Here is an 11,550-nt window from a genome sequence, read left to right as displayed (position 1 = left end):
TTGTAAATGTGAGACACAGAGACGCATCTTTGTAATGTGACACTTAAAGTTTTTGAAAAGACTTTTGAAAGGCCAAATCAACAAACAAAATCACACACAACATTCACATAAAAAACATCTCAATGTTTGCTCCTTCATCTATTGCTAGTAATTTTCTTGCAGTGTTGATCATTTTCATGACAATTGACTTGACAAATAGTCAACAAGCTCTCTTCACACAAGCAATTAATGCTGCCATTCAAAACATTGTTCAAGAATCTACATTCCAAAGCAAAATATTCGATATTCTTCTCTTCAACGTTCCTAAATGTTCATCAAATGTTGTGTTTCCGAGTGTGAATCCATTCAAAGGAATGAGTCAACTGAAGAATTGTTATCAAATGGAATCAATGGAACCTTGGACGAGTGCCTACAAGTTGGTTGCTGAAGAATTGACCAAGGCAATCAATACTCAATATTCAATGTCATTGGAAAATTCACTCGTTCTCATAAACACAACCGATGGATTTTTTACATCCTTGTCAAATGCCGTAAATGATGGAAGATGTGATGTTGTTGTTGCTGACACTTCTTATTCATCAGATAGAGCCACTCAAGTAAGCTTTCAAACATGTCCATATGGCTCCACTTCATACGGATTTATTCGAAACAATAAGGATAACGAAACTCTTGGATATAGTTCAAATGTTTACTCGTTCAATAAGAATGGCACCATTGTGGGAGCTTATTCTGGAACTATCTTTGAGGATTGGATCAAGGAAAACCTTCCACTTGCAACCTATCTTCCATTGGGATATGATGAACAATTCGATGCAGTTATTGGAAATAGAGTTCATGCCATCATTGGTGATGTTGTTGATTTTTCAATTTATATGAATAATCACAAGACAAGTTGTACTGCATGTAAGGTGATTGCGTTTGGATATCCTAGCTCGTTTTCTACCTTTACAAAGATATCAGTGAGTAGTGTGGATATTGTAAAGGTTTCGAATTATTTAGTTTTGGTGATGGTCTTGATAATGATCATGATTTAAATATAATAGTAAACATCAATCCTTTTCATCCATATGCATTTGATTGTATACAATGTTTTCATGGGAGTTATACACGAGAACGGCCGATCACCCAGTCATTTCTAATAGAATTTAAAAATAGAATTTCGATCAGTTATTTCCGTCGATCCACAAACGCGTGGAAGTACCTCCACAACAATAAACAATCCACACACACATAACTCGCCTCTATTCACAATCATCATCCATACAAAAAAATCAATCCACACAAGATGAATAAAGGTCTATTGCTCTTGGCTACTATTGGTGCTTGTTTCTCTATCATATCCATTGGTTTTATAGTTGGTATCGTTATGAGTGCCTTATCCTTGACTGGTACAAGACGCGATGATTGTTTGGCATTTGAATGTGCCCTAAAGAGAAGCACATGTATCAGTATTGGATGTGTTGATAAAGTTATTTCCTATTCCTACACCTTACAATGTTCTAGGCCTCTCCTTGTCAAATACTGAAAACGATTTTGGAAGATTGGCTTTGCTAATCTTTTTAACTCTAGCTTTCGTATTTATTGTTGCATGTACCTTTGTATGCACAATTGTACTTGTTGTTGTAAATTGTAAATTCCGCTAGTTTTCATGATGATGTAAAATAAATAGATGAAGATTTTCCAAGCATGTGAAAATGTAATTTTTTTGATGTGAAAATATCTGATTTTGATGTTGAATATTTTGACAAGTTGCGTTTCTATTTTGATTGGCATGTAGAGAATCATTCAATCAAAACTCGTCATTTGTACAAGACAATCCTTCGAATGAACTCTTGAATAATTTCATTCTCCTGTTCTTCAACATCATTTAGAAGTGAATTCAAATATTCAGCAACATTGATTCTTGTGATGATTGCTTGCTTTTCAACCTGAATGGCTAATTCTTTCATTTCGTGCATATTTGCTAATTTCATCAATGGAATGCAAAGTTTAGGTTCAACATATTCTAAAAATCCATAACAGAATTGAATGAGATATTTCATTTCAATAGGATAGTTATCGTTTTGTGAATTCCAATTTCCATTCAATAAGGTAGCGAAATAAGTACTCTTTGACATGAGAATTGTTCTGTGACATTTCACTCTCTCTTTTCCAATTTGCAATTCTATATCAGTTGTTGAATCTAAAGCAAGTTGGTCGAATAATTTAACTGATGAAAATGGAAATGAGATGGTTTCGTTTTTGCTAAACTTTGGGAATGAGGGTGTTGCTCTTCTTTTCATTAAGGCTTCAATGACTTCATGGTAATTATCAAAATCTGAAAGAAATTCTGAAATATTAGCATCCTTCTTTAGTCCAAAGTTTCCAATACAGTCTAATACATGCTGTTTGATTTTTCCAACAAGGGACTTGTTCATACTTTGCAATAATGATGGAAATCTCTTCTCGTACTCATGAATTATTTTCCAAATATTAAATACCATATCTAAAGAATATTCGTCTTTGATAAGTATTGATATACACTCGTAACATAAACTATTGATTTGTGGTAATGAACCACACAGAACGAGAGCACCAATAACTCCCTTAATATTGGCATTATGACCCTTATTAGAATAGGCCTGAAATAATTGACGAAAATCTATATCCGATCCATAAATAAGAAAATCAATAACCGTTTGAACAAAACGTTCTTCTTCCTTATCAAAGTTTACACCTAATTTCAAAATGGTCTCTAATTCTGGATCCATTATTTTCAGTAAGGGAACAAATGCAGTCAAATTGGTATCTCCAATTTTGTCCCATTCAAATTTCTGGATTATAATTCTATTTGTGAAATACTTGAACTTTCTCCTCTTAATTTCCTCAAGTGAATAATCTTTAAGAAGCGTAGGATTGCTTGGAGTGAGTCCAGCAACAATCAAATCATAGATTATTTGATAATTGAAACCAACCTTTCTAATTTCCTCAATAGAAAACATAGGAGTATTCAAACTGAATTGATCGATACAATTGTTATGCTTTGGATCTTGTGTAACATTGATATCAATTTCTGGTCGTGCAAGCAGCAATCTCACAATTTCAATACAGTTGTTTTCACAAGCAACTGTCAATGGATATCGTCTGAGGTGTGTATGATGATGTAAAAGTGGCAGATTAACTTGAACATATGGATGAAACAGTAACAATTCCACAACTTTAAATAAAGATTCTCCACATGCCAGATCCAAACAAGTGTAATTTGTTGCTCCAAATGTTTCATACTTTACACATCCAGTCCCAATTTCAATTCTTGGATCCAGTACGAGGATTTTTACAATTTCTGTTAATCCTTTCTTTACAGCAAGTCCAAGAGGTGAAATAACCATGGATCCATCATTAACATGTTCAACTTTCTAAATAAATTTTTGTAAATATTTTACAATAAATATTATTAAATATATTTAAATAAGAACCATCACATACCCCAATATTCGGATTAATTTGCGAACAACTCAATAATAATTTAATCATATCCATCTTTTTATTCTCAACCGCCACAAACAACAAGGAAGGTAAATAATTCGGAACATTACAATTTATATAACAAATTGATTCTTGAATTATTTGCATTGTTAATTTATTTTGGGAGACTAATGATACTAGATAGGCGTGCTGTTGAGAATTATAGAGTAGCATCGGAGGATGAGGATGAGACATGTTCATTGTGATCATTTTTTTTTTAAACTTTTTTGAATTAAGGAACAAAAACTTTTGTTTTTTCAGCATAATTTGTTACAATGTTTTGTTTATTAAGGTAAATATCCAAGATTGTGTTTAAGAGATGAAGAATAGTTTCCGTTTAGTTCTTTAATTTTCCCTCTGCTCACTAACTCTCTTTCCATTCGCAATCTCCAACATTCTCATTAACAAATCAGCATTTCGCTTATAAATATTTGGATTATTAGCAGAACCTGGATCATCTCTTCTATAGAAATCGTAAAGGAAGAATTTGTTTGCGAATCTGCCATTAATGAATGAAAGGTCAACTTCTGAGTCGAAATTACCAGATGGAAACATTAAGATACATGTGATTCCATGATCGGCAATTAGTTGAAGACGTTGATTGATTTCTATAGCTTGTGATTCGACTTGATCTGGATAAATGTAATAGAGAATGACATCTGGCATGTTAATTGGTTTGTTTGCATAACGTTTTAGACAATCTTTTTTGTTTTTACATTTGGAAACGAGGTCAACATGAAGTGGCAATCTGCCAGTAATCAAAAACTTGTCAAAATCAGTAACATTAAGAAAACCCATAGGATCTACACCAATAATAGGCAATGGAAATTGATAATACTGTTTGTGAGCTGGGACAAATGACATGTTATATTCTGACACATTGAGAGTCACATGACTTGGAACCATTTTTGAAGGTAGATCAATAGGAAGCTCAGGAGTGTTAGAAATATCCCTGAAAAAGAATAATTCAACAATTCCAGTCGATTTTGCACTTCCACTTTTTCCAATACTCAAAAACTTGACAATTTTTCCATTCAAATTTGTTAAAATCTTTTCAAACTTTCCCATAAAGAAATTAGCTCTAATGGTCTGATTGAATGTAAAGAAGTGGGAATTTCCATCAATATCCTTTACCTTAACTTGGAAGGAGAATTCATTTGGGAGTCTCGTAAAATTATGTTCGAAACAATTCTTCTCAGTTCGAATAGGCATGGTATAATTGACCATAAACTCCTTATTTGGATCATAATTAACATTTTCAATAACAAGATAATCTTGAAAACATGGATGACTTGAATTGTGCTTGAGTTCAAATGTTGAGAAATTATACATTTTGACATATTTGGAATCTTCCACTTTAACACCAAAATAGAAATCATTTTCGAGTGTGTTGTTAATTGGAATGAAGACTTTGACTTGAAGATTTTGTTTTCCATCGTAAAGATTGTGAGTAGATTGATGAAGGAGGAGAGGAATCTTCCAAGGAGTTGGTTTCTCCTTAGTTTCGAATAGTGCTTTGATGGTATCGTATTGAATAAAGAGGACACCAATTAGAATTGCAATCAAGGCAACGACAGCAATGGTTTGAGAAGCAGTGACATATTTCGAATAGGATTTGGTTGATCTTTCGTCAGCATGTTCATCACCTTTTGGTTTAGTTTCGTCTTGTTCAACAACTTGACCTTTGGCAATATCTTCATTTTGCTCTTCTTCTTCTTGATCAACATCTTCTTCAACAGTTCTGTCAAGAATACTTTCAGATTGTCTCCAGTTCTCCAATCCACTTTCGGATAACAAAACAGTTTCGGTTTTGAAAGTGATCGAACTCAAACTATCATCCACATCAATATCAACTTCTTCTTGTTCAAGATTTGCAAAGGTTTCACTTGGAAATTCCACCTTCTCATCAACACTCTTTGAAATTATTGTCATAATTTTTTTTTGATTTCGTTTTTGAAAATTTCAAACAACTTTGAAAGCTTAAATAGGAAAATTTAAAACGTGATCAGGATCAGACACGGAGATAATTGAGAAAGACTCGATTAGTACTTAACGTGATGTTGATTGTAAAAAACTTCACGTTTCGTTTACTTTCAATTTGCAAAAATTAATAGAAAAAAAATGCTTGCGGATTCAGAGATGGATTCTTCACCAGTTGATTTTGATGAGGAGAAAAGCTATTATGGTGAAGAAGATGGAGGTGGAAAGGTTTCGTTTAGATTTACTGTTAAAAGTGCCAAGAAGAGAAATTTGGACGATTCGAATAAGAGTGAAGAATATTCACCTTCTTTGAAGAAGGTTAAAAAACAAACTCCAACAGAATCATCTCCGATTGGAAATGGACATTCTGATGATTATGAAGGAGATCAAGAGGAAACATTTACAATTCCTAAAATGGAAGTAAAATCAAGAAAGGAAACTAAAAAACAATTGAAAAAGGAAAGTGAAATTTTTGAGAATGAAGAAACAATCCAAACATTTCAAGTTGAAATTCCTGAAAGGGAATGGAAAAGAAATATTAATAGACAGTTTCAATCTACCATTCAACCAATTAATAATTCCATTCAAGAATTAAAGCAACAAGTGAAAGAAACTAAACGAAACATGTGGTCAATTTCAACTCCTCTCTGGATTTCAGTTCTCCTACTTTCAACCTTGATCGCCATTGAATATTCCAAGTTTCAACTCATTTCGAATAATTCTCCAATTCAACCAAATGTTATTAACAATAGTCACACAACCACTCAATCACCATTAGAAACAAACAGAAACGAAAACATTTCTACCTCTCCACAAGTTAAAACCTACCAAATTCAATTCATTTCTGAAAATGTTAGTTATATCACTAAAGAATATTTAGAAGAAAAATTCAAGAAATCTCTCGAACTTTCAAACATTGAATTTAAATTCAAAAAGTTGAATTCCCAATCAGAAATTAACCTCAATGAAACAAGAAATTCATTCTTTCTTTTAATTCATCAATCAACAAGATTTCATGACGAAGAAAGAGAAGCACTGTTAGAGACATATTTGAAAGATATTCCTGATGAGAAATGTGCAGTAATTTTCATTTGTTTGGCTGATTTGATTCGATTGGGAAGATATCAAACCATGGAGAGAGATGTTTTCAGTGTCAAATGGAACAGAAATTTGGAAAGTAGTGGAAAGGATGAAGAAACAATTCAAAAGTTAATTAACAAAATTACAGCAGCCAAAGATTGAGCACATTTGTAGTACAAGTTCAAAATTAAGGTAAAAAATCTTTCAAATAAAAAACGCTTACTTAATTTTTCAAATTCTTTTTAAATTTAAATTAAAAAAATGTAAGACAAGTAGACCCTCTTTTATCATACAAAAATGCATGTATTAGCAATAGTCCAAAAAGAAAATGAATGATCGGAATATAGGTCTTTTGTGGATAGGACCTTAAATCAAAATTTAATTAGAAAGTGATCGGTATTATTATAATATATCGAGAAGGAATTAAATGTCAATAATTATAATAATTATTATAATTATTATACTTTAAAAAAAATGTTTGGCGAAGATTGGGTTTGTGTTTTGTGATGGGATTTTATTAACGTGTGATGGATGACTACAACAATAGGCCGATAGGAAATTTGTATTGGATGCTGTTAAAAAAAATGGATTGGAACTTCAATATGCTGATTCATCATTGAAAAAAGATAGAGAAATTATATTGGAGGCTGTTAAAAAAAATGGAAATGCACTTGAATATGCTGATTCATCATTGAAAAAAGATAGAGAAATTGTGTTGGAATCTGTCAAACAAAATGGATATGCTTTTAAATATGCAGATTCATCATTGAGGAAAAACAGAGAATTTGTATTGGAATCTGTTAAACAACATGGAAAGGCACTTCAATATGCTGATTCATCATTGAAAGAAGATAGTATATTTATTTATTTATTAATTAAATTTAGCAAGGTAAATGCAAGAAGGTTCTCACCCTCTATAACCAAAACAATTGAAGAATCCATTAATCTTCAGACAAAGCTGTCAACTAATATAATTGAACAATACTCCAAAATATTTATGAATGAAAAGGATTTATATTATGCTATTGAATTAACAAGTCTCTTTAATCCAACACCAAAAGGTACAATATTCAATTTTAATTCTATCTATACACCAGTATTTGTTGAAAAGTTGATTATTTTCCAAATATTGAAACGAATGAACCATTCAGAATTATCCACTGAAACTCTTCTTCCAGAAAGAGTCAATTATTATTTATTTTGTTTCAGATTGGACAAATATCTTGAAGATAATCCCTGTCAATCAACAAGAATGAAAGATTTGAAGAATATTGTGGAACAAGTTGCAACAAATTTCGAAACATCATTTTATACAAAACAGGAAATTACTGAAATTATGAATTTTGCCAACAAGTGGTTTGAAAATGAGCAAACATTTGAAAATTACAAACAAACCTTGTGTAAATATAATGAGCTGAGAGGAGATTTATCAAAAGTATTCAAAGCTCTCAATTATTTCTATAATTATTTCAAAAATAATTATGATTTTATTTCATTGTTAGGATATGGAGGTGAAGGTGTTGCATTCAAAGTATTTCACAAAAGTAGCAAATCATTAAGGGCATTAAAATTAAAATATGATCCAGAGGAATCTGAAGAATCAACAAAAGAAACCATTAATTTATTGAAAAGAACAGATATTGAAGGAAAGATCAAATGTTTTGATTGTGAAATTATTCAAAATCATTTATATTCAGTGATGGAACTTGGAGAGGAATCATTATCAAATTACATTTCAAGAAATAATGAAAGTGAAATTTATAGAAATGGATTCATTAAGAAGGAAAAGTTGATTGAAATTCTTGAAATATTTATCAAAGTATTGAAATCAGTTCAGTCAATTCATGATCACAACATTTTGCACAGAGATTTAGATCCTCAAAATATTGTCAAAGTTCAAGATCATTACAAAATTATTGATTTTGAAACATCAAGAGTTATCAAGACAGGTAATTCAATTACAATTGCTCGTGGAAAGTTTGCATACATGTCTCCTGAAGTTTCACATGATAATTATTCTGATGATTTATTGAAAAGTGGTGATGATGAAAAACTTGCTCACAATGTTGGACAAATTACCATTTCGTGTGATATATTTTCATTGGGATGTATTTTATTGAAATTATTAACAAATTGTCCTTTGCAATTGTGTGAAAGATTTGTTAATGATTCAGATATCTCTAAATATAATGACAAGTATCCATATTTTAGTGGACATGGAAAATATTTCTATACAGTTGTAACAACAACAGAGGGAGAAATGAAATTACATTATGCAATTGAAAAACTAATCAATGAAACGATTAATCCAGATTTAGGAGTGAATAACATATTGATTAGAAGCATTATTAGCATGATTCAAAGAGATTCATCAAAAAGATTGAATTGTTATTCTCACAAGTTAACCATTGAGAATATTTTGAAATTTTTGAAAGGTGAAATCAAAGATATCACTTTGAATATTGAAAAGGAAATTGGAGAATTGAAGAAAATCTCACCATTAAGGAGCTACTCTCAACTTGCAGAGGAAGTTGATAAACTTTCTGATGAAAATACCAACCTATTAGAAAGAATTAACCTATTGGAGGAGAACTCTTTACTGGAACGAATTAAAATATTAGAGGATGTTGACAAACTTTCGGAAAGAATTAAAATATTGGAAGAGGAAAACAGAAAACTCAAAAAAAACAAACACCAAACCTGGTTGATAGATCTGTGATGGAATTGGGTCACATTGTATTAAATTTAATTTTTAAATCTTTCCTTTTATGACACAAGGGAACTTTCGAATAAATTCGATCTCTAAAAAATACCTCGAAGACGAATGCATGTTTTCTACCTTCGGTTGGGTATCTTTCTTCTCTCCGTTTGCGTCATCCTGATCATCTCGTGCTCTGTAGGAACTGTCATGGTGGCATTTACATTGACAGGTTCCCATCATCAAGATTGTTTTGCTTCGGAATGTAAAATCGCAACAAGCACATGTGCAGGAAGAGGAACTTGTAAGGATACAACAATTATGAGATACTATCTCAGGAAAGATAATTATTCAATAACAGTAGAACAAGAAGAAAAGGTTGAATTTCCTTGTTCGATTCTAGACGAAACTAATGTCGTTGTTCTGACCAATTCTACACCAATACTTGGATGTTACTACAATAACGCGAGTGATTTTACAATGGCCATGACGTTTGGATTGAATGGGAATGCGGAAATTAAGATTGTAGGAATAGTTATATTAGGATTGGCAATTATTTTATTTGTAGTATTAGCCATAATGTCAATTGTGTTTATTGTTTATGCTTTTAACACATTTGATCCTTTGGTAACCTATATATTGAGGAGGATGGCAGGCGAGCCTGATCCTTCGTAGTCTACTTCAAATTGAAATGAATATTTAATACAATTAATCTTTGTAAACTATTTATTCAGTCAACAAATTGAGAACATTACTCTTTCTGGCAATCTTCTTCAATTCTCTTGTCTTGTCATCAGCAGTTCCAAGACTCATCAAAATTCCTGTAGCAATAATTTGTTCAGTTTGAGAGAATTCACTGGCATTATTCAAAACCTTTGCAACTGCATCAAGGAGAACATTGACATTGGATCTATTGAGAGTAATTTGATGTGAGTGATTAACAATCTTGGACAAAATGAGGGTCTTCAATGGTTCTTCAACATCACTTAATAAATCGGCAACATTCTTGATTGAGTTTTGAACAACAGAGTCAACATCATTCCAGTTAGTATTAATTGATGAAACAATGCAGACATATGGAAGACGATTTTGAACGTGCTTCTTAACAACTTCAACAAGTGGTAAAACAATCTTTGATTGAATAGTTTGCTTATTGCTGTCTGAAATGAGCAAGTAAGTAGATGCAACCTTTGTAGAAAGAGAATTGACAATATGGGCCAAACGAGCCTTAACAGGTCTATCCCAAGTAATATCAGCATTGTAAGTTTCTCTATCGAGTTTTTGGTATTTTTCTTCAGTCAAGAGAGGAACCAAAATACTGTCAAGTAAAATTGAACCAGCTTCTTCTGGAGTTTGAATAATTTCCTTAAGCAAGACATCAATGGCAACGTTGGCAATATTGTGTTGTTGTTGTGGATTAAAAGTGAGAACAGCATCAACAATGTACTTTCTGAACAAGGCAATAGGATTGAAACTTTCTGAAGCAACTCTCTTAATGAAGGAAGGTGTGGTTGCAGAGCTGGAAACAGTTGACCATGCAGAGGTTTGAATCTTGGAAGTTGGATGTTCAAGAGTCTTCAATCTCAAGGAGAAGATTTCTCTCATGGTAGTAACATTCTTAGTTGGACCAAATCCAGCCAATGCAAGAACAATATCTTCATATTCATGAGTAGTAGCTTGTTCCAAAATACTCTTGGCCTTATTGTAGAGTTGATCAGTTCTATCATTCTTAATAGCCAACAAGATGGTGCTCAAAATTGCAACTTGAACATCCTTTTGTGGTTTCAAATCCCAAATTTGAACGAGAGTATCAACAATCTTACTTGGAATTTCACTATTCAAATGTTGAACGTAGGCCTTGAGTCTGGAAATTAACATCTTTTGAACAGCAATGCTCATATTGGTTGGAAGAGGTTGTTTGGAAGTGAGAACTTCAGTGAATTGCTTCTTCAAAATGGCACAGTAAGCATCAATGAATTTGACATCATTGTAGAAGGTTGAAATTCTACCAATAGCAGAGAAGTAGTACAAGACGTTTTCAGAGCTGATATTTTCTAAAACATATTGCAAATGTTCAACTGGGTTTTGAGAGTAAATTCTGACGAGGGAGGCCAAGCATCTGGTGGCATTATCTTCAACATCCATCTTGACAGTTTCTTCTCCAGCTTCTACAGGTTCTTGTTCATCATCTTCTTCAACATCTTCTTCTTCATCTTGTTCAACTTTTTCTTCATCCTTCTTGGCATTCTTTGGAAGGAATTTAGTTCCAAAAATTCAATTAATGCTGA

At 32.2% G+C, this 11,550-nt stretch overlaps 7 protein-coding genes across 7 annotated transcripts in view; 4 read left to right on the top strand and 3 right to left on the bottom strand.

Annotated features, from left to right (window-relative positions):
* Positions 1–122: 122 nt before the first annotated feature.
* Positions 123–1,034, top strand: NAEGRDRAFT_47636 (uncharacterized protein; the record flags this gene model as incomplete). Its single annotated transcript, XM_002679595.1, has 1 exon — positions 123–1,034. One exon carries the CDS (start codon positions 123–125, stop codon positions 1,032–1,034), a length of 912 nt encoding a protein of 303 aa, XP_002679641.1.
* Positions 1,035–1,799: 765 nt separating this feature from the next.
* On the bottom strand, positions 1,800–3,519 carry NAEGRDRAFT_65352 (uncharacterized protein; the record flags this gene model as incomplete). The annotated part of the gene is made up of 2 exons (XM_002679483.1): positions 1,800–3,395; positions 3,466–3,519. The coding sequence occupies 2 exons, from the start codon at positions 3,517–3,519 to the stop codon at positions 1,800–1,802; spliced, it is 1,650 nt and encodes a 549-aa protein (XP_002679529.1).
* A 254-nt stretch (positions 3,520–3,773) lies between these two features.
* NAEGRDRAFT_57504 (uncharacterized protein) lies at positions 3,774–5,446 on the bottom strand. The gene has a single exon (XM_002679482.1). The coding sequence runs from the start codon at positions 5,434–5,436 to the stop codon at positions 3,850–3,852; it is 1,587 nt and encodes a 528-aa protein (XP_002679528.1). The 5' UTR covers positions 5,437–5,446; the 3' UTR covers positions 3,774–3,849.
* A 179-nt stretch (positions 5,447–5,625) lies between these two features.
* NAEGRDRAFT_65350 (uncharacterized protein) lies at positions 5,626–6,726 on the top strand (the record flags this gene model as incomplete). The annotated part of the gene is made up of 1 exon (XM_002679594.1): positions 5,626–6,726. The coding sequence occupies one exon, from the start codon at positions 5,626–5,628 to the stop codon at positions 6,724–6,726; it is 1,101 nt and encodes a 366-aa protein (XP_002679640.1).
* An 835-nt stretch (positions 6,727–7,561) lies between these two features.
* On the top strand, positions 7,562–9,283 carry NAEGRDRAFT_65349 (uncharacterized protein; the record flags this gene model as incomplete). Its single annotated transcript, XM_002679593.1, has 1 exon — positions 7,562–9,283. The coding sequence occupies one exon, from the start codon at positions 7,562–7,564 to the stop codon at positions 9,281–9,283; it is 1,722 nt and encodes a 573-aa protein (XP_002679639.1).
* Positions 9,284–9,388: 105 nt separating this feature from the next.
* Positions 9,389–9,937, top strand: NAEGRDRAFT_65348 (uncharacterized protein; the record flags this gene model as incomplete). Its single annotated transcript, XM_002679592.1, has 1 exon — positions 9,389–9,937. The coding sequence occupies one exon, from the start codon at positions 9,389–9,391 to the stop codon at positions 9,935–9,937; it is 549 nt and encodes a 182-aa protein (XP_002679638.1).
* A 29-nt stretch (positions 9,938–9,966) lies between these two features.
* Positions 9,967–11,550, bottom strand: part of NAEGRDRAFT_79050 (uncharacterized protein) — a gene marked incomplete at its 5' end in the record, with an annotated part of 4,577 nt that continues 2,993 nt past the window's right edge. The window contains one exon of the mRNA XM_002679481.1: positions 9,967–11,509. Coding sequence (XP_002679527.1) covers positions 9,989–11,509 — 1,521 coding nt within the window. The 3' untranslated portion in view covers positions 9,967–9,988. The remainder of the gene's footprint in view (positions 11,510–11,550) is intronic.

The sequence above is a fragment of the Naegleria gruberi genome, assembly GCF_000004985.1.
Source record: "Naegleria gruberi genomic scaffold NAEGRscaffold_13, whole genome shotgun sequence".
Classification (NCBI taxonomy): domain Eukaryota; phylum Heterolobosea; class Eutetramitea; order Acrasida; family Naegleriidae; genus Naegleria; species Naegleria gruberi.
The sequence above is the reverse complement of the archived record's forward strand: the minus strand, read 5'-3'. Positions and strand labels throughout refer to the sequence as shown.

Coding starts and splice junctions, on each gene's coding strand:
- NAEGRDRAFT_57504 (XM_002679482.1), bottom strand. CDS start 5,436: ATGACAATAATTTCAAAGAGTGTTGATGAGAAGGTGGAATTTCCAAGT.